General features: G+C 40.2%; 1 protein-coding gene across 12 annotated transcripts in view; it reads right to left on the bottom strand.

Moving 5' to 3' along the window:
- Positions 1–27,610, bottom strand: part of NPNT (nephronectin) — a 64,071-nt gene that overhangs the window by 25,432 nt on the left and 11,029 nt on the right. The window contains exons 1-5 of one of the 12 annotated variants that reach the window (XM_065062800.1): positions 24,269–24,348; positions 20,705–20,805; positions 12,579–12,629; positions 5,318–5,410; positions 3,182–3,274 (exon numbers count right to left, since the gene is read on the bottom strand). In XM_065062800.1, coding sequence (XP_064918872.1) covers positions 3,182–3,274; positions 5,318–5,410; positions 12,579–12,629; positions 20,705–20,792 — 325 coding nt within the window. In that variant the 5' untranslated portion in view covers positions 20,793–20,805; positions 24,269–24,348. Of the gene's footprint in view, positions 1–3,181; positions 3,275–5,317; positions 5,411–12,578; positions 12,630–20,704; positions 20,806–22,219; positions 22,516–24,268; positions 24,371–26,315; positions 26,496–27,610 lie in introns of those variants that run through there. The other 11 variants (XM_065062793.1, XM_065062799.1, XM_021282961.2 and 8 more) reach the window with 11 other exon arrangements.

Consider the following 27,610-nt stretch of genomic DNA (forward strand, 5'->3'; position numbering starts at 1 on the left):
ACTGCGCTTCAGCCCCTAAGTTTAGATACTCTTGAAGACTTTACCCTTAAGAACTGTCTCACACTTATTTCCAGAACTACAACCACAAATCTAAAGTTGAAAGCAATAAGAGTTTATGACTGTTCTCAGCTTACCATCCTGCATTATGAGCCTTAAATAATTAGATCTTTCTACAGGACTCCAAGTACTACACCACCATTTGGTATGAAATATTCTTAGTACAGAAATGAAAGCTCTGGTACTGACAAATAGACACCTATTAGTAATGTACTCTGAGAATAACCTGGTATTAAAAAGAAAGTGCAACAACTGTATTGGAAATTAGAAATTAGCCTTCGGAGCTGCCACCACCTCTGTTGGTGATGCTATTTAATTAAAGAGCATTTTTACAGAAATGGAATATCTCCAGTGTTTGGGTATAGCAATAAATAAAAATTTGTAATGGATCCCCCACCTACTCAAAAGCTCAGCACTTGCAAAACACCCCATAAAGGAGCCAAAATAAAGATGTATTATCATCTTTAACATCCAGGAATGAAACCTGGGAAAGGTCTTGTTCAAGTTAAAGTAGCTGAAGGCTGAGCAACTCCTTCCTTCTGGTAGATATTATAATATCTAGCAGATAGTTTGGTTTTACTTCATGCCTTTTACCTGGGAAATGTAGGTCTTGATACATTTGTCTCCTAAAAACGACTGTTGAGCAGCAAAAAAGCCTAGATAGAGTAGGAGCAAACTAACAAAACTGTTGTTTTAAAGAAATAAGAACTCCTCTCAGCCTTAAGCCAGTGAAGATCTTCCTGGTCCTTAAGAGGAGAGTCACACAGAGTGCAGCCTGCAGAGCTTTGGAACATGCCCCCACGAGCTGCACCTTTGCTGTATCACCTGTGTACCACATTCCATCACCAACTGCCATCAAGTCAGATGAGATCTACATTATGAGCAGGAAATTGTACCTGTAAAATAAACTTAAGGGCAAACAAAATATCACATGCTGTCTGTGGAATTTTGACTACATTATTTCTATGGTTTTTGCTTCATTCTGTTTCTGCCTGCCTGTGAACAAATGCTGTCACATCAGCTTTTGACTCCTTTGATTCACATCTTAAAAACATACTGAAAGTAAAACGTCTGTGCCTTGGAAAAAAACATCATTTTTAACCTTGGCTAACATAACAGAAAGCTAAGGTCAGCAGAAACAGGCTGTGAGCACAACTCCACTTAAACCTAAACCTCACATGTCATGGGTTTTCAATTCTGCCTTGGAAATTAGCTATTAAGATGTTTTTAACCTTATGGAGTCAGAATGAATGCTACTGTTTAAGGAAATGAGTACTGGCAGTGCTGTGGCTGCTTAAGAGAGAAGCCAGCCTGTAAATAGGTGAAGTGTGTTAGAGCGTATGCTCAGCTCATCTTTTTTCCCCAAAACGCACGTTCTCTTTGCCTCCTTTCCCCCCGTGCAGACAGATACACACTTGGAAACTGCATGACAAGCTCCGCTCGGTTTCCTGGGAGGCACATTGTGTGGTTACTGGCAGGTCCCACGGGTTCCTCATAAAGCCTGCATGGATCTGCTATCAGCATTCCTGCTCTGCCGCGCTACAACGTGAAACAGCGCAAAGAGGCTGGATGGACTGCACACAGACTGGGGGAGCACAGAAACATTCCTGCTGTTCATATACTCTACCTGCTTCTGTGTTTCTTCTTCCTTAAGCAAGGTCTATTTTTCCAAGAACAACCTGGGGCTAACGTTAGCAGTCAAAAAGTCAGCTATAGCAACATGCCTCTTGAACAAATGCTGGCTTAAAAAACACCAGGTTACTTATCATCAATTGTGTATTTCAAGCAGTATGTATAAAGACGTCTCAGTATAAATGTCTATGCATCAAAAGAGGAAATAAGAAAATAGCGTAAGTTTCCTCTAAAAATAAATGAGAGCTAAAATGTATAAACTCAAAGGGTAATAAAAACAACACTTTCACATCCTTTTTCTTTTTAATAAAATATCATAATTTCTTTTAGTCACTTATAATCTCACACTGGAATTTAAAATACATACCCAAACAGATTGAAAGGTTTAACAAATCCTTTGAATATTTTTGTGGGAATGTCCACTCACCGTCCTGCACTTAAGAATGTCATTGTTCTGCCCATGTTGCCTACAAATGTCAGCGCAAAAGCAGCACTCAATTTCAAACTAACATAAGACAGCACTGTACATAAAAAACAGACTGACAACTTTGGGCACTATGGAAAGCAGGTCCATATATAAGCGCCAAGTGCTGAGCACAAGTATTTTGTTTTTGAAGAAATGAAATGTGAACAGAATGAGAGAATGACAGTGCTATACTGGTAAATCTGGATGCGACTTCTTTGACTGCTACACAGCATCACACATGATTTTGAATAATGACCAACTTTAGCATGCACTTAACAATGGGGCACTCATAGGAGGATGCAGTGCACTCTTATTTTCTTTAATTAGCTTCTGTAGAAGACTCCAGCACTCAAACCTTTCCAGCCTTTTTCTGCCTATTAGCTGAGGTGGATCAGGCAGCATAAAGGTCAAATATTCAATACCAAATCTACTCGGACTTTGAAAACAGAGACAGGGACTAGAAACCAAGACAAAAATGAAACTGTTGTCACCATACTATAAACAGCAGATCAGCTTTCATTTCCAGCAACTATCATCACACTACCATGTCAAACTTCATTATGAGAGGTTTGTATCACCCTGAGAGCACTTTGTTCACATCACTTAGTCTGATTAATCAACAGCTGCCAAATACAAAAGTTAACAACCCTCATTTTCTTTAACTTCCAACTTCATGTAAATCAATTTTGTATTTAACCTGATAAACAATTTCTATCATCCTCACTTTAAAAAGGAACTCAGAAACAAATAAAAAGTGCATGGCCTGAAAGAAGAGCAGAGAAAAGAAACAAAAGCAAGTTATGACCATGAGTACGGTGAACTGTCAAGCCTTTTCAGAATCCAGACACGCAGCATCAAGGAAAGACAATCAGATTTTTGCTCTGTATTCTAACAACACTGGCAGGTTCAGCATTCACGTCGCAGCCATTTGTTATTAGCCTCCAACCCCTTTGCAAGAAATTGTATTAGTGTTTCATGCTGTGCAGGTAGAAGGAGCACGCCACCTGAAATACTGGATTGTCTCACCCCTTGATGCTATATTTCTTTCATGATCATCCAGAAAGTGGAACAGAAGTGCTTCACTGCTCTGATCAGGGGGACTTGTATAGAGCTGCTCATCTTCACAGGATGGGAAGAAGGCATAATAAAAAGGAAATTACCAGATCTTTGTAATACACATTACTTCATCACTTGAAAAAAAATTACATCTATATCTATATATAAATAAAGTGCTGACAAGAGTTGTGTTACCAAAAATCGCAAACTTTGCATCATGTTCCTGAAATAAACAGGTTAAGAGGACAGTAAGTTTCAGAAAAGTGGCGTGACATGCTTTGCATAAAGAAAGCATTTCCCAGCCAAAAGAAGATAACCTGCATATGCTTTAGATTGCTAGCAAAAATCACAAGTTTACAACTACTCACATTGTCTGTGAACAGACATCTTATTGAAGGGCAGGTATCAATTTTCTGATTAACATACTTTGAAAGAAATATTAGTTCTGTCTATCACTATAAATTAGAGAGCTGGTACAGGGTATTTTCTTTCAAGTTACTCAGCTTTTTCCTTGACTGTTTGCAGCTGCAAATGTGGAATCAAAAGCTAGAAAGGAAACACTAAAACCACTCAGAAGATTCAAAGGCTGTGAGGGAGCACATGGTTAGCCCTTGTGCAAGTCACTGCAATTCAGTTGCTGCTGATAGCAACATAATAAAAGAGTATCAGCTAATCCTAAGGTGTGAGTGACCCAAAGCAAGGTCTACATCACCACAGCTGCTGCACTGCCACTGGAAAAGGACATTTATCCAGGGATCATCAGACAGCCCGGCTTCAACAATTCTGCTGTGAGGCCAGGTTCTTGTGTTGTATTGGTCCCTAGAATACACTTGATCCACGAGGCCGATGAAAGGATGAGATGTAAAGATGGTTTATCGGTGCTTGTACTCTAAGAACATCTTTCACCAAGAACCTGAGCATACTTTACAGCCCAGCACCATTCACACATCCTAGAAAGACTTCTGTCTCTGCAGGAGAACTCCAACATTTCTTCTGTCAACACTATTACTTTCTGTTATTACTAATCATTATTCTAGAAGAAAAATGAGAAAGATGGCCCATGGACTGAGCAGGATACGTGCTATATTAAGGTATAATAACACAGGCCACACTTATCCTGTGTGATTTGAACTTCCTCCCAGCAGACTCTGCATCCACTATAAACATTCAGGTCTTATCCTAACATGGAATCAGCACCTGGCAAGAACACACACCCTGACCCCAGGAACAGCTCCAGTGTCTCACCATATAACAGAACAGATATAAGCTGTAGTGACCTGAGCTGGGACATATTTGAGACACCACAGTCAGCAGCCAGCTCAGAAATCTCATGCACATCTGCCGTGGCAACTTTGCCACCAATACCACGCAAGAATATTTGAGCAATACCACCTAAAAGGTTTCCTTTAACCCTTTATCACCACCATTTTTTCCTTCCTTAGCCTTGAGTGGAAAGTGAATAGTTTAGTTCAAGACTGCAGCCTCCAGCAATCTGCACAGCATTCTTTGATATTGTTAAAGAAATTAGTACATAGAAAAATGATTACATATACACATAACTGTTAGTTCACTGCAATGTCAACTGAAAAAGTTCCAGACTGACCAAAGCAGGTGTAGAATAATAAAATCATAACAACTCTTCCTTTAAAATGTCTGCCCAGAGTAAAAGGAAAAGGAGACAAGGTAATTTGAGAGATGACAGAATAAATGGACTTAAAACTGAAAAATACAATATTCATTTCCACATCAGTTTGAGAAGGATTAGTAAATCTGAATATAAATAGGTATCTATTTTTAAAGAAAATAATTCACTCTAAAATCAGCATGTCAAAAGAAGGTTAGCAAACATCACGGTATACCTTTGAACAACAAAGTTCTAAATTTTCTACCATACTTCCTCAGCACTCCGAAAACTTATTAACTTTTTCTGTAGGCTGAGACAACTGGAAAAGAAAACAGTCTCATTGCGATACCTTTGTATGTGAATGTGTCTTGGGCATCAAAATCTAATAAATCACATATTACAATTCTGTTTATGATCTTTAGACCATCACATGTTCTGTGATTTCAAGAAGAATTTCTCTTTCTTGGACTTGACTGTCTTACCTTGGTTGCAGGTTTTTCCAGTGTATCCCGGGTAGCACTTGCACTTGTTTGGCCCAACACATTCACCATGTTTGCATCCTGGCTGGCATATAGCTGCAAATAGAGGAATACTGGTTGTTCTTCCACTCCAGCCACAGCTAACAGTGCTTTACTTTGAAACAAATGGCAAAGACCTAACAAACAGTACCTCCCTCCAGCATCATTACAGGCTTCAAATACCACTGTTCAAACATCAAGTGCACTTGCAAAAGTAATCAACACCCCAATTCATGTGGGAAGAGTGAGATACTCGTTCGCGGTCTATTTTTGTACACCACTATGTTGTGCTGTTTCTGGGATATTAAACCCTCTTAACACCTGATCAGCAAGCTGGCGCTGTGCCTTCACTTGGTGTCTCTGTGCATGTATGTACTACCATTCATGCCATTAAACTGGGTAAAAGTGAAACACACCCCAGCTATATGGAAAATGTGTACATCCATGTCACAGGCGACATACAAACAAAGCCATCGTTTGGTCACTGGCAGGCAGTAGCACAAATCCGTGCATTCACAGTTCTCCTCTACAAAGCAACACTCTTTACCTGCTTATTAAGCAATGCTTTGCCTGAATCTCTCCCTTTTAGGAGATTGGATTCTAGCATGGGAATGACTTTTTTTTTTCTTTTGGATAAAAAAAAGGACAGGGTAAAAGTAAAAGCAGCACTATCACTGCACACATCCAAACCACTTCTACTCAGAACATTGCAAGCATTTATTACTCAGTCTGATGTACAGAGCCAATCTCCGAATGTGAACTCGATGGTCTGTTCTGCTTCCAGAGTCAAATTTGCCAAGTGATTTCTAATTCTCCAAATGAAGCATAAATACAGAACTCCAATAGGTAATAGAAAGGAAGCTGGTTTTTGGTACTTCTCTCAATGGCACACCAATAAAATTCATAACACTAACTTAAAACTTCAATAATAGAACAAGCATTGCTTTTGAAGAAATACAGGAATTCCTGCACAAACGTATTTCTACTGATGTAGGATTAGCTAACAAGAATATTTTCAGAGCACAACGAATCCTGCGTAACTCCGGAAACCACTTTAAAGCTGAAAATTTTAAACAACTTTTCCAAGTCTTTTTTATTAGAAATGTCTTTCTATTAGTAAGCATATTGTTTCAACCTAGTGGAAAATTAGATTATTTACTATGCTCTAAAATGTTGTTTATCATTTTATGAGAAACTGCAGACACAAAATTCTACTGTTTAAGCAAGACTGGCAGAACTTGAATACTCTGTAATCAGGATTTACTGTTTACCCTGGCTTTAAGTTCATTTTTTAAACAGTATCATTTGGAATCCGCAAACTAACTAACTAGATCCAGCTGCAATATTAATTAATCTGACAACAGGCTGTATCATAAAACTGGATACATTAAGGATGTAATTTAACAGAAATCTGTCAGAAGGCACTCAAAAATGTAGCTTGCACTCCAGCCAAGCTCTTCAACAGGGCTGAATTAAACAAAATCAAAATAGAAACGATAAATTAGTTTTGGTTGTGGAAGAACTATGCTAATACATCTCTGATGTTCTACAATCTTTTCCATAAGATTGAAAGTATCAAGCATCACCAGTTCCCACAAACGCATCTACAGAAGGAACTGTTAGTGTAGAATGAGTTTGCTCCAGTTTTAGGACTGCATTCGCCCCTCATTATCAGGGCATTTTTTTGTTTAAACATCGCATACATATATACATGTCAGTGATTTCCTCTGAGAGCATCATACCTTGTTTGAAATCTACAGCACTGCTCTCAACGGGATCATCCTAACACAATGGTGCAGCCCCTTTCTGACAAATGTCTTAAGGAATATCTTAAAAGGCAACAGAGAAGGATGTTTCTAGTTAAAGTTTGGGGTTTTTTTCCAATAAACACTGTCCAGCAACAAAGAAATGGGATTCAGATTCAGAAACATCTCTTTGTTAAAGCATTAGGGAAAGGGGCTACTTACACTACTAAAATGTATGTTTCAAAAAGCACGCCCTTGGGTACCGGACAGATTTGACGGAAAAGCAACTGATACGTCACTAAAAACTTCTAGAACATTGTACTTGAACACAATTACTGTAGTCATAAACAGAAAAAGATCTTTTTGTAAGAGCTCATTTAGACACTGAGACTCACATCTTCCTGATGTCATAGACCCAAGACTAATTAGAGGTGATGGCAGCAAAATGAAGACTATGAAGACCAACCTCATGACTTTGAAGACACTGGGGAAAAATATGTGATTTGAACTACAGTACAGAAACAGGAATGACTATAAATATGTTTTTGAAAGATTCCATGAAGTTTCAACAGCACTTTAAAGAAAATCCATATTATGGAGTGAGACAGTGTTAGGTAATAATTACGCTTTAAAAAACACAAAGCACCATGGGATCAGCTTTGTGTGAAGTGTTGAAGTCCAGTAGTTGAACCTGTGGCGACTTTAGTTTAGCTGACTTTCTTGAAGTCTTGGTCCCTCTCTCAGTTGCACAGACTGTAAATTAGCAGCAGCTCAGACAGAAAAAAAAGACCTCATACTTGAAGATGAAAAGCCTCATAAAATTCAGTAACAAAATAAATGAGATTTCAATTTCATTTAGAAATGAACGTGTTCCTCTAATTCAGAATGTCAAATATGTTTGTATTGGGAATCAGATGTTTTGCTTAATTCTCTCAGTTAACCAAGTAGGTCAGATATCGTACTACTATAGACAATAAATTATGTATTAGTGTTTGTAACAAATATCATACAATTGTCTACAGATATAAAACAGGTAACATAGGCTTGTTATTAAATCAAGCAGTTGGATCTGTGGGATCTTCAAGAGATCATCTAGTCCAATACATCTCAAACTTAGCTCCGTATTATGCAGTTTTTAATGTCTTGTATGACATACAGGTAACTCCTAACCTAGTTTACATCCTAGTCTCAAGACACACTTATGAAATGCACTTAAATCACATGACAGATATCTCTCTTTTGTTTTTAAATGTCTTAGTTAAAGGAGATCTCAGCCCCTCAGCAGCCTGCAGCTCAAAAATCTCTGCTACCATAAGGGAAGTTAGCAAACCACTATCCATAAGTTCAAAGCATCATACAACGCCTTATTTGCACATTAAACAGGTATCTGAAAACCTACGTCTGCTGCCAAATAATGTACTTTAAGAAAACCTGTTTATTAGAGTACATTCTATGCACTTTGGCTACTTAAGTATTATGCATCTTATTTATACACAGCTGCTGAAGTTCAATACGTTACAACTGAGGCATCTCTATACGCGAGAGAAAAGTGCTTTAGAGCAAGCGTCACAACATCTGTAGCTCAGCCACCACCACAGAGCCATTCCACAGCATCTCCTCTCAGGAATGAAGCCACTCTCACCAAGCCATTTGTAGAATCTGAAAAGGTTGCCAAAAGCAGCAAAAACTTCCTATGCTTTATAATAGTAATTGCTTTAAACAGGAGTTGAAGATACACTGCTACAGACAAGCTTGCCACTAAAAACAAAACTGCTAACTTGTTGTTGAATCAAGCTCAACAAAGACCTACTATTTGTCCAAGGATTTCTCTCTGGAAGCATTAAAGTGGCACTCCCATTGGGTAGTAATGTGGACTGAGACAGGAAGAAACCCTAAGCACAGCTATCTTCATTATTAGCCAACTGCCGCTTATTTATCTAAGCCACAGAATAAACTACAACTAAACTTTCCATTACAATTGTTGCCCAGTTCATTCAAGAGGTATTAGAAATAAACTCTGGTCTCATGGTTATTCATTTTAGTTCGATAATTTTAATTTTGCTCTGTCTGGGTTCCCACCAAGTTCAGAGTCAAGGAAGGTATTCTACAGCTTTTTATTTGGCCATAAATCTATTTTAAAGGTTGGTAAAAATTACCTTTCCCTCAAAAACAAGACGATAAATACCACACTTAAATCTCACCTAAATTTCAGGACAAATTCTATTTCCTGTAAAAATAATAAAAGGAACTGAAACATGAGTGAGTGGTTTGAGTTTAGGGTTGGGGTTTTCTTTCTTTTGAGGTATGGGAGAAAAGGAGAAGGAATTTCTAGTGCAACGCACATGCTGTCAGCACGTGTTATGCTTGTGTGAAAGCCAGAAGCCACCCATCTTCTCAGTCACTACTGGCTGCTAGTGCTGTATGAGCATGACTCAAACATTCTGAACTGTTATTTTTTAATTGCTGCATAAATACAATAAATCAAAAACACATTCAGTCAACTTATTATGGGTCTATAATGTCGGGTTTTTTAAATTTCATCTGTATTTTCTCCCTGCACACAGTTCCCTTTGCAAGTCCCTCTCCGGTTTTGTCAGTTCCCCTGCACCAAGCTGCCCACCTTTTGAGGACAGGGGTGACCACCACATGCTGTCCCCTCTATTCCTTCTCATCTATAATTTTAATGTTAATGACTTATCACTTGATTACCAAAGCACTGTTTTGTAGAGTCCCAACCAGACAGTTGTACTGCCTGGTTCCTACCTGCTTAACTCCTCTTCATTTGTGGCAAACAATGGAAATCCCTGAGCTTTCCTAGTGGAGTATCTCTATCAACTTAACTCTTATTGGGTTTTCCAACACTCCTAGCTGCATCTTCCATCAAAACAGCCTTGGATATAATTTTGTGTATAATTCTTCAATTATTTTTATCTGGTTTTCCACTTCCTTTCTGTTCCTTAATAGTTTTTTTCTTATCCCTTGCATCTTTTTTCTTGTGTAATGCCCACAAGACTCTTTCATCGACAGAAGTTGCCCTTTGATTGTTCTTTCTGCATCCCTCCATTCAAATCTCCCTCAAAATGACAGACTGCTGATGTTCAACCAGTCCTTGAACTTCTATTTTCACCTCTCCGAAGTCTAAAAACCCGCATAAGAATACCAGCATCTGAAACAAGCTATGCCAGCCATATGCTTAAGTGGCCTTGCTTCTGCCCTCTCTTCCCAAGTCACACATAGCCCTTTATTTATTCTGATTCTGAATCACAGCTCCTTAAAATTCTGTTTGCCCAAACACAGAAATTAATTTGTGCTTCAACCTAGAGGTGATTACATACTAGTCAGCCTCACAAACCTCTACTGGCTCATCTTACACTGCTGAATACACAGCAGACTCCCAATCTTAAGATCGCTGCATACATTCCCAAGTGCCAGCTTTCTAAGAAGACTTGCATGTTGGTGAAACAAGCTCTCCTCTATGCTTTGTCCTTCACCTGGAACTGGTGGTTTTTCCTGTGGTATTAACAGACCACAATGTCAAGATCTGTACTTCAGCTCACATCTATTTCTATTTACTTTTTTGCAATTCTTTGCAAATTATGCAATTGCATAAACACACACACTGGAAAATAAATCTGCCTTATTCAGAGTAATTTTGATCTAGGACCTAAAGGTATGAGCTAACCTGTAAAATAAATCACTGCAGCTCTTTCAGAGTTACACATTTCTAGTTTGTTCAACTACACAAAAAAGGCAGGAGAATGCATAAAGCTTAACCTACCACAGTTACCAGTAGGTGGTAAAAACATGTCATGCCCATAACTCACATTACAGAACTACATCTGAAGAAATAACTTTGCTTCCCAAATTAAGTATGTTAGCAGCCACAACATATAGCTCTGCAGAGCTTAATAAGCCTGACTAGGGCAACTGGGTATTAATTCTCAGATAATTTCATATGCAAAACATTCCTTATCCTATTTTTTGAAAGATAATAAATGTCCTTGACCAACTTCTGTTAACTAGAGGCTGATAATGTCATCAGATAAAATGGTAGCATCTAACGCCTGAGTATTTTTTCACAAATTACTTATTTGTAACAAACGTCAAAATGCACGCTTAAACATCTGTGTAACACTTAAGTTCCATTAAGTAAGTGGCTCCTAATTTTTCATGCGCAACCACTACATTTGCCTGGGTAAATCAGTTACTCAGTTTGCACATATGATTCCAGTAACAGCACATTAACATGACAAACCGCAGCCAGTGTGGGCTATTCATTGCAGCGAATTCTTCGCTTGCCTGCGACTGCTGCCAAATGTGTTTCTAAACCGTGTACACAAATCCAGACCCTGGTTCATGAATGCCTTGCTACTCAGAACAGCACTTAAAAGCACGCACAACTTCAGTATGAGTAACACTGACATCAACAGGATTTCAGGAAGTCAGTGAAAGCTAATCTAATGTTTTTGCACTCAAATGCTGTTTTAAAAATCAGTGAAAATTTGATCCAACACAAGGCAAAATTAGGAAAGCAAGAAATATTTCATGCTCTGTCAAGCTTTTCGTGATTGCAGTTCAAGTGGCTCATGATAATCAGTGAAAGAACGGTGCTTTATCATCTCAAACGCCTCTTTGCTACCTGAATCTTTCTGCGTGTCTACTGAATTCCAGCAGGTAGGAGCAGGCTAGCATGAGTGTGCCTACGTGTGGTGGCAGAAAATAAACTGGGCCCTATCACTATTTTGTTTAATAGAATTTAAATTTTAATTTTAATAGAATTTAAAACCCACTGTTTTCAGCAGAGTAACTTGTGTGTCGCAGTAGCAAAGCAAACTTCCACAGACAGGTGAACAGCAGCTTGCTTTGTTCCCCTTTCTGAAGACTGGTGCTCCAGCTACAGAGATAAGCAAACAAGGCACATCAATTCCTGAGCAGCAGCAGAGGACAGTCCTGGGTAAAACTGTAAACTAGTGTTGATTTTATTTTGCTCTAACGTGCCAGGTTGTACACTGCTGGAAAGTTTCCCTGTTGTGGGAATGACAACCTATAGTGGAGGTGCAAAGCAAGCAATGGCGGGCAATAAGTGCTTCAGCCACCCCAAAGTAACCTCCCACCACACGATTCAATACTGGGGAAGTAGATTAGGCCTCCTAAGTCTGACAGCTTGTAAATATGATGCTGGGAGTATAAACAATTCGCAGGAAAGAAAAAATATTGCCTGGGGCTTGAGGGTAAAGAAAAAGAGTGGAAAGGGAAAAGTGCAACAGTTTAGAGAGTAAGTATCTCATCAAGTAAGTGACTGGCATAAAACAGCCCTGTTAATCTCCTTCCCCCCTCGTCTTCCCCAAATCAAATGTTTAAAAAAAGAATCTACATCTTCTTGTCACGTATTATAGTTTTCACGTAAACTTAGGACTTAGAGGGCATAACTCCAAGCCATAACCTTGTCAAAATTATTTCAAGAAATATGTTCAGCTAACCTTTGGGCTGGCACCTTAGGCTGGCTATTCTCTGCCTTAAGACGTAGAAAGCTGCAAAACAAATATCCAAAAAAAGAAATTCCAGCTTTTTTTTCTGTAAGGAGGATGGACTTGGCTGGGGTTTTTATCAACTTGTTACATTCCTGGAGACTTACACACATTGAACATTCAGAGCCCTTCTGAAATAAAACAAAATTCTGGTACACATTTAAAAATGGAAATACCTTACATCAGTATTTCATTATGAGCTTTAACCAATACATTCTGATACGTAAGAATAATTCAATATAATGACATGATGCTATTCTTATTCAATCAGTTAAGGAGCTACACTTTGTCATGTTTCATATGGTATGTAGTTGTAAAAATTCTCAAGTTTCATGGTTTAGGTTCAGTGTTTCTATCAACAGAACATAAATGCTATTCTTAAAGAGACAGTATCCTTCCATTATAATATAGGTGTATATTTTTAATGCTGCATCTCCACAGAGCAAACGTAAAGGTTTAACATCTGGATGCTAATTTGAGAGTAATTAAATTACACCCATTTATAAGTATCTGAACATGTGCAACCAATAAACATACCGGCATATAAATTTACAGGTCATTTTTATAATGTTTAAATTTTGAATGTCATCTAAATTAAAACTAATGCTTTGAGACCTTTTTAGCTCTTACTACCATATGAAACCAGATATGCTACCAAAGTTAAATAAGATGGAAACACAGATTAATGTTTCAGGCTTGTTTTAAATCAGTTTAATTGCCAATAAAATTCATGTTAGCAGCACAGCTTGTTAGGCTACATAGCCTTATTATAAAAGACTGGGACTTAAGCAACAGCAGCTCTTTGTATTTTGAGTACTATGTGACCAACACTTAAGGGTGTGCTATGACTGCAACTTACATTGGTTTAACTTAGTTTTAACCAGAAAGTCCTTTAGCATTTGTTACAGTGGAGGGAGGCTCCCCAAGCTGTCACTAGTCTTTGAGAGAAGCTCCAAATACGAATACACTACAGTTGTAAATGGTCAAATCCCATTACTGTTGGGATTTCCTTGAAAAAAAATGGACTGCAAAACTACTATTCCATGTACGTAGTGCAGCAGGGATGCAGTGGAGAAGTAGAAAAGGATACTGTATCTTTAACATAGTAAAGTCATAACTGCTTTAAAAGCATAAAGCTTCTAAACTGAAAAACAAAATAAACAAACTGAATAAAAATAGCAAAACCTCATTTTTTTCTTGCATAGCAGTATTAAAGCAGTATTGCAATTCTGTATAAAAGGTCTTTTCTTTGAAAAGTACCAGGGATGCACAAAGATATCGGTCATTTTATAAGAAGCGGACTGAATGCATATCAATATTAATGAAACACTTCCAACACAATGCATTAATACAGATCGTATTTCTGCAACCGCAAATTCTGTTACAAAACTCTTATTGACTTTAAGGAGGTTCTACTAGTGGGTCAGCCCCCTGGGAGCCAGTATTTTCATGGCTCATTATTGACGAAATAATGGTTTATTTTTGTGCATCCTGGACTATACAGAATTGCCATTTCCACTGAAAGCATTGTTATGTGTAAGAAACAGAAGTCCTAAGCAGCTCATGGCCTCTTCTCCCATTGATGTATGAGATGATTTATATGGGCAAACTCCCATCAACATTATCACTGGTTATACAAAATCTCCCTCTGGGCATCAATGAGAGCACAGCCACCTTCCCCCCCACTCCCGCCACCTCACACCTCTGAAAACAGATTGCACAGTACAGATACACAGTCTTTAAGCTCATTAGGACAGGAGCAGCAGCACAGACAGTGTAAGTTTCTTCACAACTGTTGTAAGAAGGCAGCAGCATGCACAGTCCCCAGCAAAGCATTTGGTTATGCAGCTGCTACATCAGCTTGTACAAGCGCCCCTCCCTCTCTTGCTGGTCCTCTTAAGAATCTCTCAAAATACAACGCTTTCTACTAGGTTTAACTAAATCTAAATGCTAACCTTACGTCCTTCAATTAAAGTTTTTAATGATGCAATGCTAAGGAGAGCTGTAAACTGATGGCTTGACTTATACTTTTGCTAATGGGTTATGTTACTGTATAACACGGATTTAGTGTAAGGTGGTGAGAAACTACTTTGCTGACCTACTCTAGTGTTGCTCTCTAAGCAGAACAACTCGAACCTCAGCACAAGGAGATAACCAGATGGAGTTACAGCAGTTGAACACTCTGAAAGAGCGCACTCATCTTCACAACTCCTTCTCAAGACAGACTTTATAGACTTTGTTATCATTTAAGGAGAATTTAACATGGAAATGAGTGAAGTAATCAAATAACATCACTGCTTGTAAACTCCATGATCACTGGGATTTCATTCCTGTTCAGCATCTTTTCTGTTAGTCAAAATTTCTGTCCACCAGACAAAATCACAAAGTATTCCTGCTGTCTGCAGAAGTCATGCAGACTCATGCCAACAGGGGATCTGACGGTAGATCTGCATCCGCTTCTGGAAGCTGCAGATCCAACCTTCTGTTTTGTACCTATGTGTACACAGCAAAAGGAACCATTTTTGCCATCAACTCTAGCAAAGGAGTTGTCCAAACTGTAATGCAGAATGAGAATTGAAGCCGTTTTATACTGCTTTTCTTAAAAAAAAAAAAAAAAAATAAATCTTGCTTAACCTTTTAAATTACGTTAAAGTAGTATCTCTTTCTATAGCTCTTGGCTGTTAAACTGCAGCTGAAATTCTGAAGCAAAAGGCAGCCTACATCTTCAGTGTGCCTTGACTACATACAACCAGCATACAAATCAATTACAAACAGACATGCAGCCAAGTACAAAGCAGGTGTATTTTGTTCATGAAAGACACAAGCATGTGGAAACCACTTTTATAGCTTTTGAAAGAACTACAGAGATATTTGTAAGCTAGCTAAAAGCAAGGCAGGCAGACCATTAGTTCTAAGAATAACTTCCAGGGAACCAAGATGGGTTAGTGGCAAAAACGTCCACGTAGATCTATTTTTCAGATAACCCCTAGCATGGCCTGTTGGAAACCGAACGGAATAACTTCCACTTCCATACTGAAGAACAAAAAGCATCACACTACTTCTCACATAAGTGAGTGCACCTCTTATTCCATATTTTAGTTTTCTGATATGCTAACCAGGTTCCAGAGCTCAGTACGTGAGTTTATATTCACAGCTGATTTCTGTACACGGTGAGTCAGTCAGCAGTGCTTTCAAGGACTTTCCTGCTGCTTGGTCTACCTCTGACACAGCAGACTTGGACAACGAGGCCCAGACTACCCTCTCCTTGAGAAATACTCAGAAAGACAGCATCCCTGCAGAATAATGTCATATCATGTTAGAGGGATGAGACAACAGGCTTCAGCAGGTCTCCTAGACTACAGTAGCTACAATACAGGACGGGACACAACAGTTTTCTATTCTGCAGCTGACGTTCCTCATCCAGCTTAAAGAACTGAGCTCCAGCCCTACTACTGCTGGTAATTTTCTTCCCCCAAGCATTTCAAACCATGAAAATTAATGCTGAAGAACACACTAAAAAGAAAAAGTAAAGTCAAATCAACTTTCTAATGCGAGATTTTCTGCTAGCACGTGGAAAAGTGTGCTTGTGCAAGAAACATGCAATGATGCATGCCCTGACTTGGTTTTCCCTGTATGCTTTAAAACCCATTGAAGGGGTTCTGGGTTAAGACAACACACTCAGTAGCACAGGTACAGTTGACTTATAATGCAAAAGGAGTTATGAATTTAAAATGTACTGTTGGTATCTGCTCTCACCAAAAGTGCTCTGCCACAAGAAGGCAAAACTCCCTACTATGAGAAGAAATCCAGAAGAAACTCTTTCTACCCTCTCACTTTTGTTCTGCTTTATAGTTGTGCTGAGTGCACAATAATAACACAGAAATGCAAGAAAACATCCCTATTTTTACACACACTTCATCAGGTACTTTATCAACATACCATTTTTCACAGAAGTAGGCTTTTATATGATTACTCCCACTTGAGCTACTACTCCAACTAATTATTATGGTGTAAGTAAATCCCACAGTCTAGGCAACAAAATGGGATTTCTGGACTAATTTCAACTGGGATATTTAACATCTAACTTTAAAGTACTGGTGCTGCGAGTCCATCAGTGTAAAGGATCAGTTCTGACAATGATGAGGTGACTTCATATGAACTAAGAGTTATTGTTTAAACATCACTGCTTATGCTTCCAAAACAAGCCCTTCTGTACACCAGGTTTTACCAATAAACCTGGTCTACATACCAGATCAAAACTTCAGAAAGATAACATTAGTGATGGAATAAATCCACCCTTCCATATCTAGATTAGACCACTAAATAAGTATGGATGGATTTTCAATTCAAAATACTTGGAAATGACAATGAATTTGAGTTACATCTGTTGAGCCCCTTTGAAAAGATGGGTATATTTGTAACAATGGCAAAATGGATCTAGTTGCCTTAACATGGATTTCACTTTGGTGTTCACAACCTGAAAGGAAGGAAAAAAATTCAACCTGTTTCAAAGTTCTTGATTATTTCAGTTGGAGAGACACCTTCTAATTGCATTTGCTGGAATTGGAAAGTGCATTTGTGGAGGTGCTTTCACATCACTGAAGAGAGAGTATTTATACCAGCTGAGATGTTAGAGCTGACACTGGCAGGCTTTGGAAGCGACTTTACAGCTACATGCAGTTCCTTACATGTACAAGTCTTGATTGGCGTACGTTTTTAACAGGAGAAAGAGGATGTTTTAAAGAGCATAAATTAAAGGAGGGGTCTGATTTCAACTTCTTACACGCTTATAAGAGTGAAAAAGACCGCGGAGTTATGCTGACTTGCGTTACTAAGCAGCAGTAAGCACAATTATGCTTACTGCTTACACTTCACAAAAGCAAGTTTAGCTAACACAGTTCAGTCTCCATCTGCATCTCTATGGATGGATTACAGATCGAAGATCAGGAGCACTGAGTTACCAAAGCTTAATGAGTTAGGCTCGTCAGCTGTCCCACAATCCTTCCCTGTTGGAGCTGACTTAGGCTAAAACCTCTGTCATAATTAAACCATTACCTTAAATCGCAGTTGGTTTAAGCCAGCATTTTTTTCTCAATAGCTGTGGGCAGAAGGCATGCCCAGGCATGTTTGGTGGAGCAGCTCAGCTGGACACCAGAAAATGTATCCAGGTGTGTTAGTGATCGCTTGCCCATAGCTCACAGAATCATAGAATCATTTAGGTTGGAAAAGACCTTTAAGATCATAGAGTCCAACTGTAAACCTAACATGTGCCTAACCCTGCCATATATTGGAGCCTATATTCTTGCTACACTCTGGCTCCAGCGTGGCTCTCACCTTACATTTGTTGTCAGATAAATTCAGACATCATCAGTGCCTACGTAGTAAACCATGCATGAGTAAGCAGGCGAGAGTCCAAAGGTGCTGTAGTACTTGCAAGCATAGCAAGGATGGCTCAAACTATTTGAGAAAAGCAGTTTGAGCTCACTAATAAAGAGTTCAGTGTTACTGCCTGAATATTTACAGCTTCTTTTTTGAACTCATTTGTAAATTGGGTCTCACTACTAATCTTTAAGCAGGACTCTATACTTGTTTTCATTGTACAAATACAATTTATTCTAGAAACAGAAAAGAGAAAGTCTGACATGTATTTATACCACTCACTTCAGGGACAGGACTGAGAAGTTTGCCTTTCTCTATAGAGAAACCAGGAGAAATAATTGTGTGCATGGCTTTTTGGAAATTTTTCAGGGATATTCCTTTGTACAGTAAAACACTCAAGTTTCCCTTTGAGGCCAGGAATGCTGCCTTCTGTGCCAGGTTAATCCTTCATACCAAATGCCACATTCCCAAGGTGGAGAGCTAACTACAGATCTTCTATTTGGCTGCGAGCACTAGAAAGATTCACTTTCATTTAGTGTACTCTCCCACTCTGTGATATGACTGGAATTTTCACCACCCACAACAGGGGCCAATTTTTTTGCTCTATTTTTCTAAGAGTTTGATTTTGAAAACTAGAAGGAGCTGCTAAGTTTTTAATGAGGCCTTCACCCAAATATCTGTGACTCTTCTGAATCAGCAATTCAAAAATTATCAGTGTGAAAAAAATGGGGAAAAATGCATGTAGACATCTAAGTGATAATGGTATTCTTTTGAAAGTCTGGTCCCAGCTATTGGAGATGACCACAGAAAATCCATCTCTGCACTTCTTGGAAACGTCCATGGAGAACAAATCTGAGAATAATGGACTAAGGTGCAGTGGAAGAAGTGGGAATTTAGCTGGCTTTAGCCTTAGAAGAGGATGTATGGTATCTGAAAATGTTGGCACTCAAATGAACTTTTGACAAAATTCAAAGAGTAAAAAATAAGAAAAATACTTTCTGTGTATTGTGCATCTTGTTTTCAACTTTTCATTATTTATCTTTTGATAGTTATCACTTTATGCTATGCCTGTCTCCCAAGATCACTAAAATGCAAACCCAAATCAGACTTGGTGACAGTGAGAAATTGAAGGACAAATGTAACTGAAATTGACTTCCACCTAAACATAAGCTGAAATTTACTGTCACAACACAGGAGACAACTTGTTTAAGAAAAGGGTCACTGTGAGCCTCTTCTACTGTTTTGGACTTTTTTAGTTTTGTTCTTGTGTTTAGTTGGGGGCGGGGGATGTTTGGTTTTGTTTGTTTGTTTTTTGTTTGTTTGTATTTGGTTTTATTTTAAACAATGTGAACTATTGATACTTACCAGTTAAGCCTTTAAATGCTCCACAATTTTCAAATTATAAAAATCTATGAAAGATGGACACAGATTCTATCACCTCTGGAGTAGCCTCAGTCAACCTATTTCACATTCTCCTTCCTTCTCTATAAACACTCATCCCAGGGAAAGGACTACTTGTTACCAACTACAGCCCTAAAAATCAATATGATTCACAGTATGGCCTGAGAGATACCAACCTGAGAACTTTGCATCAAAAAACAGTATCAGGGATGTTATGTTCCAGAAATACTTTACATAGCTCTTTTACTAGTCATCTTATATACCTACTAAACATTGTGGGCTTTCAATACACTTGGGAAGGAAGAAGCCAGTCTTGCTGTTTACAGATTTGAACAAAACCTTTGCTGAGAGTCTACAGTCGGATTGCCAATTCTATTTCTATGTTTTACCTAATATTTGCCACCTACAGTCACAGCCATGAAGACCAATGAACTTACAGTATTTAATACCTGCCTTGCATTAAAAATGACTTGGCAGAAAATGATCTAGTTTGCAGACATTTACATTGAAATTTAAAAAAATAAATAAATAAGAGAACCAATATTCATAGGTTAACTCCTGCAAAAGCTTGGGAGATACCACTCATGTATGCACTGTTAAGCACATGAGCAAGTGTTCCCAGTATCAAAGGCTGTAATTTTACCAAGCTGAGGTCCCTGTGACACTCCTAACAACTTTAACTTCTACACAGTGCTAGCTGCTGCCACCACAGAATACCTTTTGAAGCTGTAGCTAATGATGAAGACTTATCTCCTTAGTTATTCTGCAATTATATCAAAGATTCTAGATAGATGTGAGAATCTCAGAGATGTTTCTTTTCACGTGTGAGCCACTAAGAGGATGCTGTCAGGTGTATTTGTACCCTTAGTTTGAGGTTACTGAAAGAATGTTTGAACTTAACACCAACTGGGACATTTCCATCAACTTTCTAAGTGAAATGTCAATAATTTGTGTTTCCTTCACAGATGCAAATGTTCTTGCCTTATAGTGCTCGTAACATGACACAGGGTAGTGTTACATCAAGCTACTAGACCACAGCATGAAATGAAGCAAAAACCAAACAAATTCCCAAATTCTCATTGCCCTAACCAAATTTTACCTTGCTTGACTGCAATACTTTTTAGTATTGTTAATAGAAGACAGAATTTTAACCTGACAACATCCTTATAATGAATTCAGACTCACACGTGTAAAAGCCCTGCGTTGTGAGGATGCGCGTGAACACGTGAAAGATGTGACTAGGTGTGTACAAGCCTCTTCTACAAGTGACTAGAAGCCCCAGCAGCAATGCTACTCACGTTGGCATTGCCCCCAGGACAACCTGGCCCAGCCCCAGCAGCAGTCAATTCTACTCCCAAACCGACACAGTCCTGGGGAGGAGACCATTTGTCTGGGCCACCTGAAAAAAGACAGTTAAAATCTGGTAAAACATTTTGGAATTAGATAAAATTGTTCTAGATTAAGAAAAATAAAAGACAAAAACCAGCACAAACCTCTTCTGCGTGAAGATCTATATATATTTTTTTTGAAAACAGAAACTTTTCTAAGGTGAGTCTATAATATTTTGATCATTAGTATCGTGTGTAATTCAGAAAATGTAAATGACTATAAGCAAAGAGGAAAAAGACAATTAGGGTAACTTTGTAAAGCTTAGAACAACAGACGCTTTGCTATATGCTCACTGCTGCCACTCCCAGGCTACTACTGAATAACTTCAGAAATCTGAATCACAGAATTTATAACACAGAATAAACCACCACCGTGAAGTTTCAGCTTTGGTTTATTTCACAATATATGGCCAAATTTTCTCACTAAAACATTAAAGAAAAAAAAATCAAAACAAAAGCTTTCTGAGCTGTTAAACAGGAATGCAAAAGGAGAGCCGTATTCTTCCCTTGTCCAAGGAAAAGACACCACAGCCTCAAGCAATTACAAAGCATTGGCATAAATCATTAAATATTTTTCAATAACAAACTGAAACTCATGTGAACACTGCATGTGAACAAATCCTAAAATGAAATCCTTGGAGAGGGGATCATGCTGGCTGATTGATACGCACACAGAACTGCTACTGTCCACTCACGCAGCATCCATGAACTGATCTCCAAGGTGCCTCACAGCCGCTCACTACACCTGACACAGCTCCGCACGACACACACGCTCTCCAACCGTTCATTTTCACCGATTCATGTCAAAACTTGAGCTGCAATCTCTGCCATATTCTGTTTCAAGGCCTCGAGGCGTCAATAAATTAATTTTACTCTTACAGCACGCAAAGCGCTTTGTTTTTAATTCTTGCAGGATGCAACCCTGCCAGGGCAATAAACTTTTTATACCTTATCCCGTATTTAGGTTGCCGAGCAACGCGCGGCACTAGCTGTGAGCGAGCCAAAGGCGGGGGGACGGGGCGACGGGACACTGAGAGTGCGTCCCGGGGGGAGCCCCGGGAGCGGCACCGGGTGGCACCGGGTTCTCCCGGCCGCACGTCTCCACCTGCAGCCGCCCGCCGGACGGGGCCCTCAGCCCGCCGGCCGTGCCCACGGGTGCTTCTCGGCTGCGGGGGCGGGAGCACCGAGACAAGTCCCGCCGAGGGCTCCGGGCGCCTGTAACGAGCCCCCCGCCGCCATTTCGCGCCCCGGCGCTCTAGTGTCAGTTCGGAGCCCGAGGGCCGTTTACAGCCGGCGGAGCCCCTAGTCCTCCCAGGGGACAGCCCCGGCCCTTCCGCTCTCCCCGCGGCGCCTCCGACCTGTCCGAGGAAACACCAACTTCCCTACCCAGCCCTCGACCATCGCCCCGCGGGAGCCGGCGCCTACCTTCTGTCAAACTCCCCGGCCGCCCCCAGGGAGAGGCAGGACGCCAGGAGCAGCCGCAGGGAAAGCTCCATGGCCGGCGGGGCGGGCTGGCCGCCCAGGGAGCCCGGGCTGGGCAGCAGCGGCGGAGGCGCCCCCCACCGCGCCCTGCAAGGCGGACTGCCGGGCGGGAGGGTCCGGCTGCCGCCGACGCCGGCTGAGCTGCGACGGCTCCGGAGCGGCGGCGGCGAACCCCTGTGTGTCTGCCCGCCCGCCTGGCGGAGGAGGCGCCGCACGGGGAGCGGCCGCGCCGCCCGTCCCCGGCAGGGGCGCCCGCCGCACCGGGACACCTGGCGTGGGAGCCCCAGCTCCTCCTGACAGGGGCCGGGCGAGCTGTAGGAAACAAAAACCGAAGGCTGAAGACACCAAGAAGGATGGCCTTTGTTTTTATGAGCTTTTCCAGCTTGAACTGCACGAAGTTTGCTCTCTGCACCTCTAAAGCCAAAAGTGTTAAGATTTGGCCTTTTTTTGCCAACCAAACTTCTCCCAGAATCAAGCTTTTTGAAAGAATTACAGGATGTGGTGTTTTGTTTTTCTACACACACAGGCCTAGGAACAGCTCTCAGACGTTGGCATGTGTGACATAAGGTGTCGTAGCCCTCGTCCAGAAGAAAAAAGCAACAAGTTAAAACATTATCTGTGTAGTGACATCCTAGCACAACTACCGAGAGTGACAACCGCATCTGTACGCCACATTAACATGGCAAAATACAGCAGTTATTTTTGTGTCGTTTCTATGATCTGCAACTCTTGTGACTTACTGGGGGACACTTGAAATAACAGCTTGTCACCAATTTAAGGTCAGAACTGATCTGAGATCCCTCTGATTACAGACAGATGAGGCCAACAACTTGGACTAGGTCACAGCATTGATTTTGATTTGTAGCTAAATCGAGGCTAAAGCTCATCAGCTGTTCTTACAAAGGTCTGGCTGCAGCCTAGAAGCAGAAAACAAAGATCAATGGGGCTATGTTGTAACACAAAACCAAACCCTTTAGAGAGCATTCGAATGCCAAATAACATTTCAGCCTTCAGATTTGAGCTGGTAGTTCTGTATTGAGCGTTTTTCCATCTTCAGAACACAGATAATTCAAGCAACCCTACACAAAGGTGCACAAGATGCAAATTGTGCCACTGAGCTTTTGAAAATTATATCCTTCCCCAGAGTGGTTTTACCACTTTCTGCTCAAGTTTGCAGCAGAAAGCCCCTCCAATACTCTTTCCTTCTGTCATCTTTTCAGGCCCATACACTCCCGGTGCTTTCTGTCCACAGCCTCAACCTAGCACTTTTCAGACACAAACTGTAAAGCTACAAAGTGATGATTCTGCAAGGCACTCGTTACTGATGCTTTGATAACAAGCAAGCCCCCTTAGAGGACTCAGATACAAAAACTGCACAGAGGACCAAACTCAGTTCCCTTCATTCACATGAGAAGCTGACAGTCAGACAACAACACAGTGGCATCTGGGAAAGACAGGAGAGCATCTGGCTCCAATTACATTCTTTCTGAAATATAGAGCTGATTTCCAGCTCTTGACTGATTGATCACATTTTTTTTCTCACTTGAGTGCATGATGTGGAATAACAGACCTTGCAGAATGAAGTGGCAGCCAAGACTTTGCGGGCAAAGGGGGAGAAATCCTGTTTGTGATAACCACAGGGATTTCTTTCTGCTAACATTTGCCTGCATCTTTCCAACTACTAGAAAAAGTGTCCACAAATTACACTACAGCCAAGTTCAGGACAGGTGCCAAAAGCAACATTTGAACTTCACTTTGAATTACAGTCTATGGCAACCTGACACTTTCCTGGTGATGTCCAAAGGGACATGTCATAAAATCAATTCCTTTCATGCAATGCTGCATAGTGGTACTTACATACACAACAACTTTAAAGCACATGCTACTCCTTTAAAGCATGCATACTCACAAATGATAGTAAGATCATTTAATGTCTCCAGACTGCACTGAGTATTTAAGATTTCCTCAGCAGCCTGTTTGGCACTCTCATACCTTAATACTAGTGTGCTGGTCTGATGTGGTGCCTGCTCCAATTAAGACCGTCTGCTCTTGGTTAACTTTCGCTGCCTGAAGAATTTGGTTTGGAACATCAGCCTGAAAAAACAAGTTAACCAGCCGCTGAAAGATCACGTATTGCACTTCTGTACCCATCAATGGGACTGAGCATCCAGTCATTTGTTAATTCATTTATTTTGGCAATGCTTTATCAATGCCAATGGAGTTTTCTTAACAATGTAGTTTCTCATATGCAGGATACTAGAATGATTACTGAGTGAGCTGGCAAAGAACCAAACCTCTTGACATTTCAATGTGCATAAAACTGTCTTCCACACCCCACTGCTGTGTGGGTGTGCATCAAGGTAATATAAAGAAGATGGAGATGTGCTGGAAGTATCACCAGGAGCACTTTTGTGCCTTATGTTTTGTGAAGCAGTATGAAAGCCTCGCAAATGGTGAAGCCACAGGGTGGGCTGACCTGATGTTCAGTAAGACATGAGCAGTAAAAGTCCAGCAGCAATAGATCAAGCACTTAGATGGATGACATATACCCAGCTACCACAGGATCACAAAATGTCAGGGATTGGAAGGGACCTCGAAAGCTCATCCAGTCCAGTCCCCCCATGGAGCAGGAACACCCAGATGAGGTTACACAGGAAGGTGTCCAGGTGGGTTTTGAATGTCTCCAGAGTAGGAGACTCCACAACCCCCCTGGGCAGCCTGGTCCAGTGTCTGTTACCCTTACTGAGAAGTAGTTTCTTCTCAAATTTAAGTGGAACCTCTTGTGTTCCAGTTTGAACCCATTACCCCTTGTCCTATCATTGGTTGTCACCGAGAAGAGCCTGGCTCCATCCTCCTGACACTCACCCTTTATATATCTGTAAACATTATTGAGGTCACCCCTCATTCTCCTCCAACCTCAAGAGCCCCAGCTCCCTCAGCCTTTCGTCACACAGGAGATGCTCCACTCCCTTAATCATCTTTGTTGCCCTGTGCTGGACTCTCTCCAGCAGTTCCCTGTCCTTCTGGAACTGAGGGGCCCAGAACTGGACACAATATTCCAGATGTGGTCTCACCAGGGCAGAGTAGAGGGGATGGAGAACCTCTCTCGACCTACTAACCACTCCCCTTCTAATACATCCCAGGATGCCATTGGCCTTCCTGGCCACAGTAGTCAGGCTTTTTGCTGCAGATCAGCAATAGTGAAGCAGAAATACAGAGGAAGACATAGCATTTTGAACAGCAATGCTGTACCCTTGTGTATGAAAAAGGGAAAACACATGCAGCAATTGCTACTAGGAAGGTAAATTTTGCCTGAAAAGGCGTTTATTTTATGCAAGCATAGGGATCCTTCCCACCATTCTTATTTTACTCTTCTCCATTCCCCCATAAAAATCTTTATGTACCTTGTGCAAAAGAAACCACACTATCAGCCATGACCCTGATTTCAGACTTTCAGTCTCATGGATATATTGAACTCAGGCTGAGACCTTTTTGTGAAAATCCAGACCCTAGACTTGTTAAGATACTCTGTGTTGAGAGCAGAGGACAAGTTTAAAATACTTGCAGTTGCCTGTGCCCATGAGGTTCTGAATTATCTAGAATTTCCCAGAGGAGGAAGCCTTAGGTATCCATTATATTGCTGTATTCTACACCATAAGTCATAAAGACACATCTGACTACACATAAAACTGAATTTTTGTGATAAGGTGGCAGAGAGTGAAGAAATGCTCTAAAGAATGGGGCGTGCCAATTCTGCTGCAAGGAGGGTAACAGACGTGATGACAACTGCTGCTTCTGGGATGGCAAGTGTGACAAGAGTGGCGTCTGGCACACTACAGTTATACAACGCAGACGGGAATGTGTTTGAAATACCACTCAGTACAGCACTTGTATTTTTCAGAAAAACCTAATACAGGGCAGCATTAAACTCCATTAAAGAACCAATGTCATGAGCAGTATATAACAGGTAATATAGGTAACATCAACTAAAAAAGCATGTAAACAACAGGAAATTCTGTTCTAATTAAATGAAGCTTACGTATAGTTTTCTCAAGTGAAATGAACTTTTCTTGTCTGTGTGGGACCTGCTCCTCTTGAACAATACTGCTTACTTTTACTTCACTTGGGGTAGATTGTGCCTAGCAGTCCCAGGGTTTAAAACTTCAGCTGCAGGGCTAAATACAGGTTTCTGATACACTCTTTGTGGTTATAACCATTCCTAAGGGGAAAAAACACAGAACAAAAACAGTTTCTGGAACACTCTCATTGACTGGACAGGCAATACTGAGAAAAATGTGCTGAAAAGACTGTATGCTGGACTGACAGATACTGGTAGAGATAGTAGGTAGGACAGAAATCACACAGAAATGACTTTAAAATTTATCTTCATTCAGTGGAATCATGCAATACTGTTTGTAACTGTCCCATTTACATAAGCAGAAATTAACAAACAGAAAATGATTTTCCCACAAATCAAATAATCTGTCATCAAACCAAAAATACAACTCCTGTTTTCCAATTTCACACGTAAACCACAAATCCATCCTTCCTCCCTTCTGAGTATTTCACCCTCATTGAGGCTAAGCAATTTAACCACAAATAGCACACTACCCCAAGTCACTAAATCACACTATGACACGTGTAAAAAACACTTGATTTGTAGTTACTGGCAAGCATGATCATATTCTGCATCTGTGATGCTAATGCAATGTGCACTTCTTGCAAAACAGTACAGAAAAGAATCCAAGTCCAAATTACCTATGAAACTTTCAATGTCATTACTCTTCCCCAGGGCTATGCAATTCAGCTCTTCAACCAACTTTGTATGTGGGAGATTTAAAAGTAGTATTTACTGAGTAAATATCTCCATCATATGTTAGGTAACAACCTCTGTCAGTCCCATGCTAGTAGGAAAACTGTGAGGCATCAAGAAAATCCAGCAATTCAGTCAGCTAAATTGGCCTTTTTAATCCACCTCTCTCTTTGTAGACCTACTTGAAAGTGTAGGAAAATCATCAAAACTATAAACCACTGTAGTATCAAATTATCTTCTGTACAGATAACACTATGCTCTGGAAATACTAGTTCAATATCTTCCAAATGCTTTTTCTGCATCAGGTCCACTGAATTAATTTGCCTTTTGCAATAAGCTTTTTTCCTCGCACACTTGATCCTTCTCTAAAAGCTACAAGTGGTATTTGTGTTGAAGTTTCCTGCATTTCATTACTCTGTGAAGAATTTATTCTCCCTTCTAAATAAACAATAATTTTCCCTTTGAAGCCCAGTAAAATTCCAAATTCCCTTCTGCATATGTCTTTTAAAATTATTTCTAAC

This window comes from Columba livia, chromosome 4 (genome assembly GCF_036013475.1).
Source record: "Columba livia isolate bColLiv1 breed racing homer chromosome 4, bColLiv1.pat.W.v2, whole genome shotgun sequence".
NCBI classification, from domain to species: domain Eukaryota; kingdom Metazoa; phylum Chordata; class Aves; order Columbiformes; family Columbidae; genus Columba; species Columba livia.